At 37.5% G+C, this 17,954-nt stretch overlaps 1 protein-coding gene across 7 annotated transcripts in view; it reads left to right on the top strand.

Annotated features, from left to right (window-relative positions):
• BRDT (bromodomain testis associated) overlaps window positions 1–12,139 on the top strand; it is a 64,950-nt gene extending 52,811 nt beyond the window's left edge. For all 7 annotated transcript variants that reach the window (XM_019029524.3, XM_055352127.2, XM_019029586.3 and 4 more), the window contains 3 exons: window positions 1,890–2,095; window positions 2,592–2,772; window positions 11,917–12,139. In XM_019029524.3, the coding sequence (XP_018885069.3) occupies window positions 1,890–2,095; window positions 2,592–2,772; window positions 11,917–11,985 (456 nt within the window). In that variant the 3' untranslated portion in view covers window positions 11,986–12,139. The remainder of the gene's footprint in view (window positions 1–1,889; window positions 2,096–2,591; window positions 2,773–11,916) is intronic.
• Window positions 12,140–17,954: the final 5,815 nt, after the last annotated feature.

The raw sequence follows: 17,954 nt of genomic DNA, 5'->3' as shown, positions 1-17,954 counted from the left end.
CCAGCTAATTTTTTGTATTTTTATTGGAGGAGACAGTGTTTTGCCACGTTGGCCAGGTTGGTCTCAAACTCCTGATCTTAGGTGATCCACCCACCTGGCCTCTCAAAGTGTTGGGATTACAGGCATGAGCCACCACGCTTGGCCCTTTTGTTTGTGTTTAATTGAAAGTTCATAATGTTGATATTTGCCAGTGATCTCAATTTTAAAGCATGTCATAAAACCATCTTTTAGAATCTATTCTAGGGATATCTAAGAAATCCAAGGGATTTCCTAATGGAGTCTTAATGTCTACTTAATCTTCAAATTATATACTGATATCATTCTTTCAACAAATATTCTAGATGATTGGGATAAATTAAGATATATAAGGTACTGTTCAAGGTGTTTTCAGAAACTATGAAAGGAATATTTTTATATATTTTTTCTCTATCCCCCTCCATCCCTCTGTTCCATTACCCTCTACTTCTTACCTTTTCCTTGCAAGTACTTTAGAGGACAAATCTAAAGGTGAGAAGGTGGAAGGTGAGATGCTTTAGTTGAGTGAGTCATAGAACTAGTAATTAGCCCATTCCATAGGTAGAGACAAAAACAGGTTTTATTGACAACTTACAGGAAAGCACAACTGGCTAATCATTGGTGATTGGTAAAGGTCATTGTGTTGGGGGCAGGGAGGGATGTTTTGACTCCTTTTATTACTTCAGGATAGAAATAAAAGGCCTATAAATATATCTAGTCATACATTTTCTTTTGCCTTATATGGGGCCCTAGACAAGTTTTCTCCTCATATTTCATGGAAATACATCAAAAGTGCAATCAAGCATAATTATTAAGGAGATAATTATTTTTAGAAATTCAGCAGAAGATGTTTTAGTATTGCACAGCCCTCTTTCCTTATTATAGATGGACAGGTTTAACTGTAGAAAGGGCCATCTAGACTTGTGCTTATCTAATATGGTAGCCTCTGGTCACATGTGGCTAATTGAGCCCTTGACATGTAGCTAAAGGAACTAAGTTTTAAAATTTGTCTTTTAATTAAAATTTAAAATGGACACAATTCAGTTTTGGAAGACTTAGATGTGTTTGGAACAGTTTGACTATACATAACTAGTTTTTCAACTGTGAATTTTATGAAATCTAATTATAGATCAATTGTTTCTAGTAGGAATTTAGCATTTGAAATTGTAATGTCCTACAAATGTAAATTGGGATGACTTAGTATGAAAAAATACTTTATGTCTTTTATATTGATTACCTGTTGAAATAATGCTTTGGGTATATTTGGTTAAATAAATATATTAAATTTACTTAAATTTTTAAAACGTGGCTATTAGAAAACATTAAATTACATATATTTCTGGTGGGCAGCACTAATCTCAACCATGGTGTATCTTGTTTAAGAAGAGCAGTCACATCACTTAAGTTTTTTCTTCTTAACCACCAAAAGGAAAAATATATCCATGTCAGAGGACTCTCAACAAACTCCATGGCATTTTTAGGGTACAATCTTACTTTGCTTCTTATTAATCCTTTGAGCATTTTCTTTATTTTCCCTATAGGATAATAAGTATCTTGATTACACTGAGGGATTTATTTATTTTTATGCTTTCTGCAAATTATGCGGTTAATATAGATGTCTTAAAATAATTGGCAAGTGTGCTACTTTAATGTGGTCTCAGATTAATAATTGAGTTTAGATGATCTATTATGTTTTTGTATTTTTTTCTAACTTTAGTAACCTTTGACTTTAGTAACCTTTTACTTTAGTAAAAGTACATGAAGCCCTTTAGAATCTTAATTAGATCTATTGCTGTATCATCAAAAAATGTTTTCTTCCTTCCAAAATTTGGTTAACATCTGTAGACATAGACTGAACCAAATATTTGTTTTAGGATATAAAGATTAAGAATGCAGATTCATGGAAAAGTTTAGGCAAACCAGTGAAACCATCAGGTGTAATGAAATCCTCAGATGAGCTCTTCAACCAATTTAGAAAAGCAGCCATAGAAAAGGAAGTAAAAGCTCGGACACAGGAACTCATACGGAAGCATTTGGAACAAAATACAAAGGAACTAAAAGCATCTCAAGAAAATCAGAGGTCTGTAATTTACTGGATTAAAGGAGGGTTTGGGAGATATAGAATGTATTTTAAATACATTAAATTTCTTATTTGTTAAGTGACTATGATTCAACTATTTAGTAGAACACAGAGCAAATTGTAATTGCAAAAAGTACATTTGATACTTTTTCTAAGTGGTGATATCTCTTGAAGACAAATAATCAAGGGATTAAGCTACTAAAGATACTGATTACTAAATTATATAGTCATTATTTTACAGAAATGTCTTAAAGTTTTTCTGGTCTATGTGTTAGAAGATAGTGGTTCATCTTGGCCACAGTTTTCTAAAACCATTTATTTGTTAATATCGATTAGCCTATGTATAATTTGATGCATCAAAAATAAAGCTTAAAATAATGTTATAACATGAACATGGTTGTCTAATATATGGCTTTATATTTGTCATTTAATAACATTTTTGTAATACTTTTAAGGAACTTGAAACCTACTTTGAGCTATACTTTTTTTCTTTAAGGGATCTTGGGAATGGATTGACTGTAGAATCTTTTTCAAATAAAATACAAAACAAGTGCTCTGGAGAAGAGCAGAAAGAACATCAGCAGTCATCAGAAGCTCAAGATAAATCCAAACTCTGGCTTCTCAAAGACCGTGATTTAGCAAGGCAGAAAGAACAAGAGAGGAGGAGGAGAGAAGCAGTAAGTGAATTTTAGTTTACTAAATCTAATTTAACAAGGGAAAGATTTAACAGAGCAGTGTCTTTTGTATGTTCAAGGGTGCATTTGGTGTAATTTTTCAGTGACAGTGGGCTTACCTCTTTAGTGAGGATCAGGTTCTAAAATTAAAGCTTAAAATAAAAAAATTCATAGCCAAAGGAGGCAATGCAATAATAGAGTATTGATCCTGGAAGTACTAGACTACCTGAGTTAAAATGATGATTTTGGAGGCGGGGGGATCTTTTGAGGCCAGGAGTTAGAGGCTGCAGGGAGCTATGATCACTCCACTACACTCCAATGTGGGTGACAGAGCAACATGGTGCTCTCAAACAAACAAAAAAAGATGGTCTGCCTATTTACTAGACTCTTAGACCTTGGCAATTATCTAACTCCCTAAAGTGGGAATAATAATACCTATTGTGAAGATGAAATGAATGAGCATGTATTAAGCACATAGGAAAATGCCTAGCACTAGGTGAAGTGATTTATCACTTACTATTGTTACTGTTTAAAAATCTGTAAACCACCTATGAATTGTGGCCAGAAGATGTGCCATCTGTTCCTGGTCAGCATTTCTTCGGTTGACTGCTAGATTAAGAAGCTGACTTTCACTTAGGAGTCCTAATATGCAGAAAATAATATTTTAAAAGCTACCGTTGATTCCTTCTTTTATTCATGGATTATTTCAGAAGTGTTTAGTTTCCAGATATTTGGGAATTTTCTGATTCTAGTGATTTCTGTTAGTGATTTCTAATTTAATTCCATTGTGGTCGTACACATATCTGATTGAATTGTTTGAAATTTATTGAGACTTATTTTATGGCCTGGCTTATGGTCTACTTTGGTAAATATTCTGTGTGCACATGAAGAATGTGTATTTTATTGCTGTTGGACAGGGTGTTAATCAGTCCAAGTTGGTTTGTCTTCTTGTTCATTATGAAATGATCTTTACTTCTGGTAATAATTACTCTGAAAATTACACTGAAATTTAAAATAGGCACTTCACCTTTTTATGACTAGCGTTGGCATAGTAAAATTCTTTCCATTGTTTTACTTTTAACCTATCTTGTGTTTTTTTTTAATTATTTAAAGTGAGTTTCTTGTAGGCAACATGTAATGGGAGCTTGCTTTTGTTTGTTTGTTTGTTTTTATCGAGATGAAGTTTCGCTTTTGTTGCCCAAGCTGGAGTGCAGTGGTGTGATCTCGGCTCACTGCAACCTCCACCTCCTGGGTTCAAGCGATTCTTCTGCCTCAGCGTCCCCAGTAGCTGGGATTACAGGCGCACGCCACCATGCCTAGCTAATGTTTTGTATTTTTAATAGAAATGGGGTTTCACCATGTTAGGCAGGCTGGTCTCAAACTCCTGACCTTAGGCGATCGCCTGCCTCGGCCTCCCAAAGTGCTGGGATTACAGATGTGAGCCACCATGCCCAGCCTGTTTTTTATTTTTATTTTTATTTTATTTAATTTTTTTGAGACAGAATTTTGCTCTTGTCACCCAGGCTGGAGTGCAGTAGTGCAATCTTGGCTCACTGCGACCTCTGCCTCCTGGGTTCAAGTGATTCTCATGCCTCAGCCTCCCGAGTAGCTGGGATTACAGGCCCGTGCCACCACACCCAGCTAATTTTTTGTATTTTTAGTAGAGACAGGGTTTCACCATGTTGCCAAGGCTGGTCTCGAACTCCTGAGCTCAGGCAATCCACCCACCTTGGCCTCCCAAAGTGTTAGGATGACAGGCATTAGCCAAAGATCTCTGCCTTTTAATCACATGTTTAGACTAGTTACATTCGGTATAATCATTGACATTGTTAAGTTTGAGTTCATCATCTTGATAATTGTTTTCTGTTCCTGTCTTTCTTCTCTCTTTTTTTTTCTGCGCATTTTTGTATTAAGCTTTTTTGTTGTTAACTTTTGTTTTAGGTTCTGGGGTACATGTGAAGGTTTGTTACATAGGTAAACTGGTGTAACGGGGGTTCGTTGTACAGATTATTTCTTCACCCAGGTATTAAGCCCAGTATCCAATAGTTACCTTTTCTGCTCCTCTCCGTCCTCCCAACCTCCACCCTCAAGTAGACCCCAGTGTCTGCTGTTTCCTTCTTTGTGTTCCTAAGTTCATATCATTCAGCTCCCACTTATAGGTGAGAACATGCAGTATTTGATTTTCTGTTCCTGCATTTGTTTGCTGAGGATAATAGCCTCCAGTTCCATCCATGTTCCTGCAAAAGACATGATCTCCTTCTTTATGTCTACAGAGCATTTTTTTAGTCCACTTCATCTCCTTCATTGACATAGTCAGTAACTCTTTGTTTTCCTATTTTAGTGGTTGCTTACGGTTTACAATATACAGCTTTAACTTAATCGCAGTCTGCTTTCAATTTACGTTTTACCACCTCATGTTTAGTGTAAGAGCTTTACAACAGTTACTTCCATTCCTCCCCGTCAGCCTTATGCTATTGCTTAAATACTGATAATATCTCTTAAATTGTTTTAAATAAAGAATCTTATATTTATATATGCAGTTACCACTTCCTGTGCTTTTCATTCCTTTATTTATTTATTTATTTATTTATTCATTCATTCATTCATTCATTCATTCGTTCGTTCGTTTATTTTTGAGGTGGAGTTTCGCTCTTGTCGCCCAGCCTGGAATGCAATGGTGCAATCTCGGCTCACTGCAACCTCCACCTCCCTGGTTCAAGCGATTCTCCTGCCTCAGCCTCCCAAGTAGCTGGGATTCCAGGCACCCACCACCATGCCTGGTAAATTTTTGTATTTTTAGTAGAGCCAAGGTTTCGCCGTGTTGGCCAGGCTAGTCTCGAACTCCTAACCTCAGGTGATCCACCCACCTTGGCCTCCCAAAGTGCTGGGATTATAGGCATGAGCCACCGTGCCTGGCCCATTCCTTTGTTTAGATCCAGATATCCAAATAGTGTAATTTTCCTTTTGCATAAAGGACTTCCTTTGAACATTTCTTATAGTCTGGGTCCGCTGGCAATAGTTCTTTCCACTTTTGTGCATCTGAAAATGCCTTTATTTGGCCTTTTTTTTCCATTCATAGACTTTTATTTTTTAGAGCAGTCTTACATTTGTAGCAAAACCGAGCTGAAAATACAGAGTTCCTACGTGCCATACCCCTCTATATATATGCCCTCCCCCACCATCAATGTCAATACATCATTGTCAGCCTTAGTATAATCAAGTAAAGTCTATAGTTTACATTAGGATTCATTCTTCGTGTTGTACTTTTTATGGATTTTGACAAATGTATAATGATATACATCAGCCATTATAGTTCCTTACGGAATAGTTTTCCTGCCCTGAAAGTTTCCTGTGGCCCACCTATTCATCCCTCCTCACAACCCTGGCAACCACTGATCTTTTTACTGTCTCCACAGGTTTATCTTGTCCAGAATGTCATATAGTTGGGATCATGCCCTATGCAGCCTTTTCAGATTGTTGTCTTTCACTTAGCAATGTGCGTTTAAGGTTCCTCTCTATCTTTCTATGGCTTGATAGCTGAATTTTAAAAAATTAATTATCTTAATTGACAATTATATATATTTATGGTATACAATTATGTTTTGAAATATGTGTACATTGTGGAATGGCTACATCAAACTAACATGTATCACCTCACCTTTTGTGGTGAGAACACTTGAAATCTATTCTTTAGTAATTTTTTAGTATATAATACATTGTTTTTAACTATAGTCTCCATGTTGTATATTAAATCTCTTGGAATTCCTACTGTCTAACTGAAAGTTTGTATTCCTTGAATAATATTTCCTATCTCTACCCCCAACCTCTCCCCATATCCTAATAAACTACCATTTCATTCTCTGCTTCTATGGGTTCAACTTTTTAAGACCCCACAGATAAATGAGATCATGCGGTATTTGTCTTTCTGTGCCTGGCTTATTTCACTTAATATAATGTCCTCTGGGTTCACCTATGTTGTTGAAAATGATGGGGTTTTCTTTTTAAAGATTGAATAGTGTTCCATTATATATATATAACATTTCTTCTTTTCAGCCATTGATGGACATTTAGGTTGATTTCATGTCTTGGCTATCACAATAGGTCATTTCTTTTTAGCACATTATATGAATATACCACAGTTTAGTTATTACTTACCTATTGAAGGACATCTTGGTTGCCTCCAACCTATGGCAATTAAGAATAAAGCTGCCATAAACATTTGTTTGCAGGTTTTTCAACTTGCCACTTTTTTTTTTTTTTTTTTTTTTCTCTTGACACAGTCTTACTCTGTTGCCCAGGCTGGAGTGCAGCGGCATGATCATGGCTCACTGCAGGCTTGACCTCCCAGACTCAAGCGATCCTCCTACCCCAACCCCCTAGTAGCTGGGACCACAGGCATGCACCACCACACCCAGCTAATTTTTTTATTTTTTATTTTATTTATTTTTTTTTTTTGTAGAGACAAAGTCTCACTGTGTGGCCCAGGGTAGTCTCGAACTCCTGAGCTCAAGCAGTCTGCCTGCCTCTGCCTCCCAGAGTGCTAGAATTACAGGTGTGAGCCAGTGTGCCTGGCCCTGCCTTCAATTTTGAAAGACACTTTTGTTGAATTTAGAACTCTAGAGCTTTAGTGTTTTTTCTTTTAGCACTTTAAAGGTACTTGTTCACTGTCTCATTGATTCCATTGTTTCCACTGAGAAATCCAGTACTATTATCTTTGGTCTTCTGTATATAGTATGTTTTTCCTCTACTTGCCTTTAACATTTGTATTGATCACTGGGTTTCAGCAATTGTTTTCTTCATGTTTCTTGTGATTTGTTGAGCTTATTCAAGATGTGTGTTTTCATCAAGCTTGGAAAAATTTTGGCCATTATTTATTCAAATAATATCCCACCTCACTCTCTTGTGAGGACTCCAATTATTTATGTATTAGACCATTTAAAGTTGCCTCATAGCTCACTAATGCTCTTTTAATTTTTTTTTTTTTTTTTTTTTGAGACTGAATCTCACTCTGTTGCTCAGGCTGCAGTGCAGTGGCATGATCTCGGCTCACTGCAACCTCTGCCTCCTCCCAGGTTCAAGTGATTCTCATGGTGCAGCCTCTTGAGTAGCTAGGACTGCAGGCACTTGCCACCATGCCCAGCTAATTTTGTTTTTGTTTTTATTTTTTTAGTAGAGACAGGGTTTCCCCATGTTGGCCAGGGCTAGTCTCAAACTCCTGTCCTTAAGGGATCTGCCTGCCTCTGCCTCCCAAAGTGTTAGGATTACAAGCATGAGCCACCTGCACCTGGGCTGCTCTTTTAATTTTTTTAAAATTCTTTTTTCCCTTTGAATTTCATTTTGGATAAATTCACCAGTCTTTTCTTCAGTGTCTAATCTTCTGTTAACCCCCAGTGTATTAATTTTCATCCCAGACATTGTAGATGTGAGATTTGGGTTTATTAAAAATGTGTGTGGGTTTTTTTATCTCTATTAAACTGCTGAAAAAATGGAATACCATTAAAATAACTGTTTTAATGTGCTTCTCTGCTAATTCCAATATGTATGTCAGTTCTGGGTCAGTTTCAATTGATTGGTTAGTCTCTTCTTTGTGAATAGTGTTTTTCTGCTTCTTTGCATAACTAATAATCATCAATACCAGGTGTCGTGAATGTTACCTTGTTGGGTGCTAGATTTTTTTTTTTTTTCCCAGCAATCTCAGTCACATAGAACTAGATGTTTTTGTAATCCTAGGAAAAACGTGTAAATTCATAGGACATATAAGAACATTAGTTTGAGAAGAGAACAGCCATTGGCTTTAGCTCTAGTATTGGTTAAAGTACAAATTAACTTTCTAGGGAATAACAAAAGTTCTGTCAGCCACGTATTTTATAATACTAAGGTAGAAACAAATTGCATTTAATAGTGCTGTACATTTAACATATGGTGAAGTTTACTTTAGAGCAGTGTGATCTTAGTGGAACTTTCTACAATGATAGAAATATGCTTTATCCATTCAAACATACTAGCAAATAGCCACATAGGGCTGTTGAGCATGGGAAATGTAGCTAATGCAACTAAGGAACTGAATTTTAAACTTTAATTTTAATGAACTCAATTTTAAATAGAAACTTTTTGGTATTGTCTTTTTGGAGGTTTTTAGGAACTCATTGTTAAATTTCGTTAGTAGTTGACCTAAAGTCTTTCTTTTTTTTTTCCTGAGATGTAGTCTTGCTCTGTCGCCCAGGCTGGAGTGCAGTGGCGCCGTCTCGGCTCACTGCAAACTCCGCCTCCTGGGTTGATGCCATTCTCCTGCCTCAGCCTCCTGAGTAGCTGGGACTACAGGCGCCCGCCACCACGCCCGGCTAATTTTTTGTATTTTTAGTAGAGACGAGGTTTCACCATGTTAGCCAGGATAGTCTCGATCTCCTGACCTCATGATCTGCCCACTTCGGCCTCCCAAAGTGGTGGGATTACAGGCGTGAGCCACCACGCCCAGCCGACCTAAAGTCTTTCTGTAGTTATGTAAAAATGTTTCCTGTTGGCACTCACACGGGCCTGACTTAAGTCACCCCCAAGTGATTTCACTGCACCCTAGTTGCGGCCCAACAACACAACTAGGTAACCTGATACATTTCCCAATATCCTAAGCACTTTTCTGGAACATGACTAGACTAGGAACCCACTGAAAGCTGACTAATGATGTTACATCTAGCAGCTTGATAACTAACAACCTGACCTTGGATCTATTTGCTATCATTTTTGACAGCCCAGCCTCTTGCTGCCAGTCGAAAGAGCCATACTCTATAAAGCAATAATAACTTGACACTTAGCAGAGTTCCCAAACGTTTACCTCATGCCAGTTACCTTGACCAAACTTTTGATCTTAAATTTGAACAGTTGAAGAGTGTATTTAGGACCACACAGTAAGGAATAGCCAGCTTATGGTGTCAGCTATGGGGAGCATTAGTATTAAAAATCATGGTATTGGCTGGGTACAGTGGCTCACGCCTATAATCTTAACACTTTGAGAGGCCGAGGCAGGCAGATCACTGGAAGTTAGGAGTTTGAGACCAGCCTGGCCAACATGGTGAAACCCCATCTCTACTAAAAATACAAAAATTAGCCAGCCATGGTGGCGCACCTGTAATCCCAGCTACTTAGGAGGCTGAGGCAGAAGAATCATTTGAATCGGGAGGTAGAGGTTACAGTGAGCCGAGATCACGCCACTGCACTCCAGCCTGGGCAACAAGAGCAAAACTCCATCTAGAAAAAAAAAAAAAAAATCATGGTATCTAAGGTTAATTGGTACAGAGAATACCAGTTCTCTATCGATAATTGTTCCACATGCACAGATTTTAGTCAAGATGTAAGAGAATCTAAAATAAGCCAATACACACAACCTTTAAATAAAAACAGGTTTCATTACATACTCTACAAATTTTGCAGTATGTCTGGATACTTATAGCAGTATCACATGATATTTAAACTAGGACAACATATCCAATGCCTATATTGGAGGCTTAGAATAGAACTTAAAGGAACAATCTGTGCTAGACATTTAGCATCCTAGAAACTGGGTGTTAAGAATGTAGTCTGGGGCCAGGTGCGGTGGCTCATGCCTGTAATCCCAGCACTTTGGGAGGCCAAGGCAGGTGGATCACTTGAGGTCAGGAGTTCGAGACCAGCCTGGCCAACATAGTGAAACCCCGTCTCTACTAAAACTACAAGATTAGTTGGGCTTGGTGGTACGCACCTGTAGCCCCAGCTACTTGGGAGGCTAAGATACGAGAATCACCTGAACCTGCGAGGCAGAGGTTGCAGTGAGCTGAGGTCATGCCACTGCACTCCAGCCTGGGCGACAGATTGAGACTCTGTCACAAGAAAAAAAAAAATGTAGTTTATGCCAGTTGCAGCAGCTTGCGCCTTGTAATCCCAGCACTTTGGGAGGCTGAGGCAGGTGGATCACTTGAGGTCAGGAGTTCGACGCCAGCCTGGCCAATGTAGCAAAATTCTGTCTCTACTAAAAATGCAAAAATTACCTGGGCATGGCGGTGCACATCTGTAATCCCAGCTCCTCGGGAGGCTGAGGAAAGAGAATCACTTGAACCCAGGAGGCGGAGGTTGCAGTGAGCTGAGATCACGCCACTGCACTCCAGCCTGGGTGACAAAACGACACAATGTTTCAAAAAAAAAAAAAGATTAAAAAAATGTAGTCTAGATTAAGATTTAAGAAGTATTCTTTTGTCTCTAAGGCAGATTTAAAGAAATTTATATGGTTTGTAAGAGTCAGACATACCTTTCAAATACTTTCAGTAGGTAAATCACAATTCCAAATATTTTCCCACATAGCTAATGAGAATGCTAATTCCCATTCAAGAAGCTAACCAACTGATTGCAAATTGGTGCTTTTACCTACCACTCTGGTCTGTTGCTGTTTATTGATTTATTTTTTAAAAATAATTTTGTGAACTTTAATATTTGGTGTCATCTCAGATGCTAAAGAATATCTATAAGGGCAGTTAGAAAAGGCTTCAGAATATAGTTGACATTTGTTTCCTTTGTCTTAATTAGCTTTTTCTCTACTTTGGCTTATTTTTTAAACAGCTTTTTCGTGATTAATATGGCATTTTGCTGAATGTTACATGTAATCTGATTCTTCATAAATGCCTATACATAGAATAGACTAGGTTACACAGTTAGTAAGTGGCAGAATCAAGGAAAGCCCATAGTTTTAGCATTACATATTATAGTTATCTCACATAACAAAGATATTGGTTCATTCAGAAAGTAATTTTGTGTGTCTGGCATTATGCTGGGTTTAGAAGTAAGACAGTGTGCTCTCAGCGTTCATGTTCTTATTCATACCCACTCTGTCAACATTGAACTTTCTCTTTTACTTGTAGGGAGGGGTCAAACTTATTCTTAGTGTTTCTTGTAGGTTTTGTTTTTTATTTATTACATGAACAATATATTAACAAATCAGGTAATATTTGAACAGAAATAATTATGTACAAATTTATTGTTCAACCTGAGAAAATAAAAATTAAAAAATTATTGAATAGTTCTTTTGTATGATTTGCTCCTAAATGTTGCATAATCATTATTGTATAGTTGTAGTAAAGACATACATTTTTAAAGTAATATTAAAATTTTCTGCTTTTTCTACAGATGGTGGGAACCATTGATATGACCCTTCAAAGTGACATTATGACAATGTTTGAAAACAACTTTGATTAAAACTCAGTTTTTAAATTAACCATCAACTTAAAATGAATGGTAAAAGATCAAAATGCATATGGTAAAATGATTGCTTTCAGATAACAAGATACCAATCTTATATTGTATTTTGACTGCTCTAAAATGATTAAACAGTTTTCACTTACATTTTTAATAGCTATATGCTTATTTTTTAAATGACATAATTCAAAGGAAATTTAATAATTTTGGATCCCTAAAAATTGGACAAATTCCCAGATATTTGTTCATTCTATAAATAATTGTCTATATTTTATAGGCTCTGTACTAAGCAATGAAAATCCAAAAGATAGCTCCTGCTTGTTTAAAAATGAAGAGTATGACTTTTCTAATTAAATAAGTGAAAAATAATGAAGAATATATGAAAGTGTATAAAAAACATAGTTCCTGTTGAGTTTTTAACTTTTAAAACAAATATTCGTCTGCCTTCAAAAATATTTAAATTCTAACAAATAATACTTGGTTTCACTGAATGTCAGATTTCATAAGATTCTCAGCTGGTTCTATATTAAAAATTTATATTGAAATGTAGTTTTAAAGAAATATTGGCTGGAACTGCCAGTTGTGGTGGCTCACACCTATACTCCCAGCACTTTGGGAGACCAAGGTGGGAAGATTTCTTGAGCTCAGGAATTTGGGCCTGGGAAACAGGGTGAAACCTTGTCTCTACAAAAAATCAGCTGGGTGTGGTGGTGTGCACCCGTGGTCCCAGCTACTTGGGAAGCTGAGGTGGGAAGATCACTTGAGCCCAGGAGGCAGAGGTTGCAGTGAGCTGAAATCACACCACTGCACTTCAGCCTGGGTGACAGAGTGAGACCCCTGCCTCTACAAAAAAAAAAAAAAAAAAAAAAATGAGGCATGGTGGCGCACGCCAATAGTCCCAGCTACATGGAGGGCTGAAGCAGGAGACTCATTTGAGCGCACGAGGTCAAGGCTGCAGTGAGCTGTGTTTGTGCCACTTCACTCCAGCCTAAGCAACAGAATGAGACCCTGTCTCAAAAAAAAGAAAAAAAAAAAAACAAGAAATATTGCCGATGGTTTGAAAGATGTTGAATTTGAGTCAAAATAACTAAAATATTTATTTGTAATATTTAATAGTGAATATTATGTATGTAAGTTTCTATATAAACTTATGAGATTTCTTAATAAGCATATGTGATAGCAATGAATGTTTAAAATATTTTAACTACAATAAGACTTATTTAAATATTCTGTAAAATATTTCTCTTGTTATTTTCAAGTTGCAATTATGTGTAAATCATGTGTATCAGCTTAATGTATTTTAAAATTTTGAACTCTGGAAGTGTAACATGATTCAGGCAGTGTTCTGATACCACCTAAAGTAAAAATTCAAAGTGTATGTTTATTACAGAGAAAGAGAAAAAGTTATCTTGACTTCACTTATTTTTATAATTAATATGATAAATTTTTGACATATCTTTAAATTATCAGGCATGTGAAAAACATGATTAAGTAGTAACTAAATGGTGATGTGACCTTCATGACACAGCCAGAATTAAAGTGACAGGGTGGCTCACACCTGTAATCCCAGCACTTTGGGAGGCTGAGACAGGCAGATTGCTTGAGCTCAGGAATTCAAGACCAGCCTGGGCAACATGTTGAGACTCTGTCTCTATAAAAATAATACAAAAATTAGTGGGGCATGGTGGCACGCACCTGTAGTCTCAGCTACTGGCAGTTGGTGGGCGGAGGGGGGTGGGTCTCTTGAGCCTGGGAGGTCAAGACTGCAGTGAGCCAAGATCATGCCACTGCACTCCAGCCTGGGCAATGAGAGTGAGACCCTGTCTAAATAAATAAATAAATAAATAAATAAAGTGATAGTGTATTCTTATCCAACTATACCTCTTTTAATTAAGAAATCAGTTTGTGCTAAACAGTACAGATTGTCCTATGATTATATATATATATAAAATTTTATTTATGTAATATAAAAGATTATAGAGAGCTATGTTTGGTTATTCTGTTTAACTGACTTGGCACTTAACCTCTTCTTAGGCTATAAGGGGCCTGGCACATTGCAGATACTCAACAAACTTTTAGTGGGTTAAAGTCAGTTTAGCAAATAAAAGTCAATACTATTAGTTTATAACCAATGCTTCCTATATTATACATTATTTTTAGTAAAAGATTGGCTTCTCTTAACATCATGCATATAACCGTCTTCAACAAAAGCCTGATTTTGTGAAGACTCCGTTTCTGGCCCCATCTCACACCTGCTCCAACTCCTAGAACCTTTTTTTATTGTGTTTTCTAGAATCCGTGATAAGTCATCAATGATGTTCTCTACATAGTGAATCCTTTTGCTTTTTTCTTTCTTTTGTTCTGAGTTGTTCTGAATATGTAGTCCCTGGACCACACAGCAATGCTTGGGAACTTTTTAGAAATGCAGATTCTCAGACTTAAGTCTTACTAAATCGGAAACTCTGGGTGTGGGGTCCAGCAATCTATAGTTGAACTAACCATCTAGGTCATTCTCGTACACACTGAAGTTTGAGATCCCCCTGCTCTCACAGAACTCTGGCTGTCTCCTGCAGCCTCTCATTTGGTGCTTGTTCTTGTGGTTTTTCTTATCTTTGTAGTGCTGCTTGTAGACCATTCTCTTTCTCACCTCCCTCCTCCCTAAAAACTTCCGTCTTAAAATTTTTCATGATCATCAGACTATACCACCCATTGTCATTTACCATTCCTGGTTCACTCTTGTTCTCAGAGATTTTAGTCTCTACCTCACCGTCACTCTCCAAATGATACTTCTCAGTCCTTTGACCTCTCTGCTAATGATCTGGAGTAGCAAGATCAGCCTCAGCCACTCACTCCTTTGTCATTACTGATAACAAAAACCCTTAATCTCAGTTTCAAGCATCCTATTCTCTCACTACTTTCTCCTATCTTTTTTCTAGCATACTCCTTATAGGTCCTTGATGCCAACAATCCTTAGACCTCATGAAGACCTACAATCCATTAATCCTAGTGTTTTCGCAGCACCTCTCCTTTCATGCCCTCACTTCTGTGCTTATCCTAAGTTTTTAGTACATTATTTATCTTTTTATTTATTTATTTGAGACAGCATCTCACACTTGCACAGGCTGGAGTGCAATGGCACGATCTTGGCTCACTGCAACATCCACCTCCTGGGCTCAAGCAATCCTCTTGCCTCAGCCTCCTGAGTAGTAGTTGGGATTACAGGCACATGCCACCACGCCCAGCTAATTTTTTTGTATTTTTAGTAGAAACGGGGTTTCACCATGTTGGCCAGGTTTGTCTCAAACTTCTGACCTCAAGTGATTTGCCCTCCTTAGCCTCCCAAAGTGCTGGGATTACAGGTGTGAGCCACTGCACCTAGCCTGTAGTATGTTATTAATAATCACTCCTTTGCATGCCCTGTCAACTCCATTGCTCCTTTCTTTGTTGTATTCGCTTGGCAAAGCTCAAATCCTTATTAAATATGAACGCCTACTTTGCACTCAGGAAGCTGAGTGTGGTTAGAGAAAGATATGTGACCATGATAACCAGTCTCACTTTAAATTTGTGAGCATAAATTCAAATTAACTTTAATGCTGCCCAGAAGTCTTACTGTTTCCATGGTTCATTTACTCTCCCTAGGGAGTCAACTATTTTATATCTCCATTCTACTCAGACCACTAATCAACACTACCCCACCATCAGTCTATGCTACCTATTTCTTGCTTCTCTTGGACTGAGAACAGAAGCAATCTGAGGAGACCTTCCACAGACTTCCAAAACCACATCTACAAGCATCACTATTCAGATGCTCTGCTATCTCCTGTTACAAAGGATGAATTGTCTGTGCTCTCATTTAAGGGGAATCTCTTATTTTTTACCTTCCTAAGGGCATTCTACCAATTTTGGTTTGTACCATCAGTGTTTCCTCGTATAAATAATTATTAGCTTATACACTGGTTTTTCTGTAAGTACAATTCAATTAGAAGAAAACCTGGGTTTTCTTCTCTAAGTTGGCTCCTCACATCCTTGGCCCATTCTTTTTTTCTTTATAGTAATTTAATTTTTTTTTTTTTTTTGAGGTGGAGTCTCACTCTGTCACCCAGGCTGGAGTGCAGTGGCACGATCTCGGCTCACTGCAAGCTCCGCCTCCTGGGTTCACACCATTCTCCTGCCTCAGCCTCCCGAGTAGCTGGGACTACAGGCGCCAGCCACCACGCCTGGCTAATTTCTTTTTGTGTTTTTAGTAGAGACGGGGTTTCACCATGTTAGCCAGGATCATCTCAATCTCCTGACATCGTGATCCACCCGCCTCGGCCTCCCAAAGTGCTGGGATTACAGGTGTGAGCCACCACGACCGACCTCTTTATAGTAATTTTTTAAAAATTACTAAAATAAAACCCTTTAAAGTGTGAAATTCAGTGGTTTTTAGTATAGTCACTCTATATGAGAATTCTTGTTTCTTTATAATTCTTTGTATATCCTGGATATTAATACTTTATGTAGAAATACTATCTATATATATCATTCATTAATTTATTAATTTGTACACAATTAAGTAGAAGCCGACAGTCAAAACCAGTTTGCCAGTCCAAAAATTGTTATAAGTCATTTATACATGAATACGATATCCAATTATGAATTTTATAATTTTTAAATTATAAAGCTTTTAGATATGATTTAAAGATAAAATTTAGAGGTATTAAAGTTTCTGTCCACTTCAGATACTGAGAGGTGAAATCTTTTTTCTTTTTTTTGAGACAGAGTCTTGCTCTGTCGCCAGGCTGGAGTACAGTGGTGTAATCTCGGCTCACTGCAACTTCCACCTCCCAGGTTCAAGTGATTCTCCTGCCTCAGCCTCCCAAGTAGCTGGGATTACAGGCGCATGCCACTACGCCCAGCTAATTTTTGTATTTTTAGTAGAGACAGGGTTTCACCATGTTGGCCAGGATGGTTTCGATCTCTTGACCTCATGATCTACCCGCCTCAGTCTCCCAAAGGAGAAGTGAAATCTTATATATTATTCTGTCTTATTTATGCCCATTCAAATATGAACATATAGAAGGTTTGAGGGACTTGTTTTTACAAAATTATGATCATCTATATATGTTACTTGGCAACTGATTTAATGCATCTTGAGCATTAAGTCATCAGAAGGATATACACTAATTCATTTTTAAAGGCTGTACAGCATTCATTAGTATAGCTGTATTATAATTTAAATAAGTCCCTGTTCATTCAGTTGATTACAGCCTTTTCCCACCATGAGCAATCAAAATAATGTATATAATTATACTTCTATTTCCAAAGGGTGGAGCTCCTAAAATGGGATCACTGGGTCAGAAGGTATAGTCAAAGGGAGTAGTTTTAATATTAATAGATTTTGAATCCAATAAGTGTTAGAGCAATTCACACCCTTATAAGTTTGAAAATACCACTTTCCCATTATCTTCACCAGCATTGGATATTATTGTCTTTTTTTTGTTTGTTTTTATGTTTTTGTCTTTTTTGAGACAGTGTCTTGCTCTGTTGCTCAGGCTTCAGTGCAGTCACACGATCATAGCTCACTACCACCTCAAACTCCTGGGCTCAAGTGATCCTCCTGCCTTAGGCTCCTGAGAAGCTGGGACTACAGGTGTGTGCCACTGCACCCAGCTAATTGTTTGTTTGTTTTTTGTAGAGATGGAGTCTCACTATGGTGGCCAGGCTGGTCTCAAACTCCTGGCCTCAAGTGATCCCCCTGCCTTGGCCTCCCAGAGTGTTGGGATTACAGGTGTGAGCCATTATGCCTGTATTTTTTGTTAATCTGAATGAACAGGGGTTTCTTTAATTTGCATTTCCCAGACTACAGGTGGAGTTGATTGTCTTATGTTTGTTTGCCATGTGACTTGCCTGCTCATCCTTTTGGGATATCTTTTTCTTATCAATTTGTACTCTGGTTTTTAATCTGTTGTTTGTCCCTCAAAGCTTGT

Source organism: Gorilla gorilla, chromosome 1 (assembly GCF_029281585.2).
Source record: "Gorilla gorilla gorilla isolate KB3781 chromosome 1, NHGRI_mGorGor1-v2.1_pri, whole genome shotgun sequence".
Taxonomy (NCBI): Eukaryota; Metazoa; Chordata; class Mammalia; order Primates; family Hominidae; genus Gorilla; species Gorilla gorilla.
The sequence above is the reverse complement of the archived record's forward strand: the minus strand, read 5'-3'. Positions and strand labels throughout refer to the sequence as shown.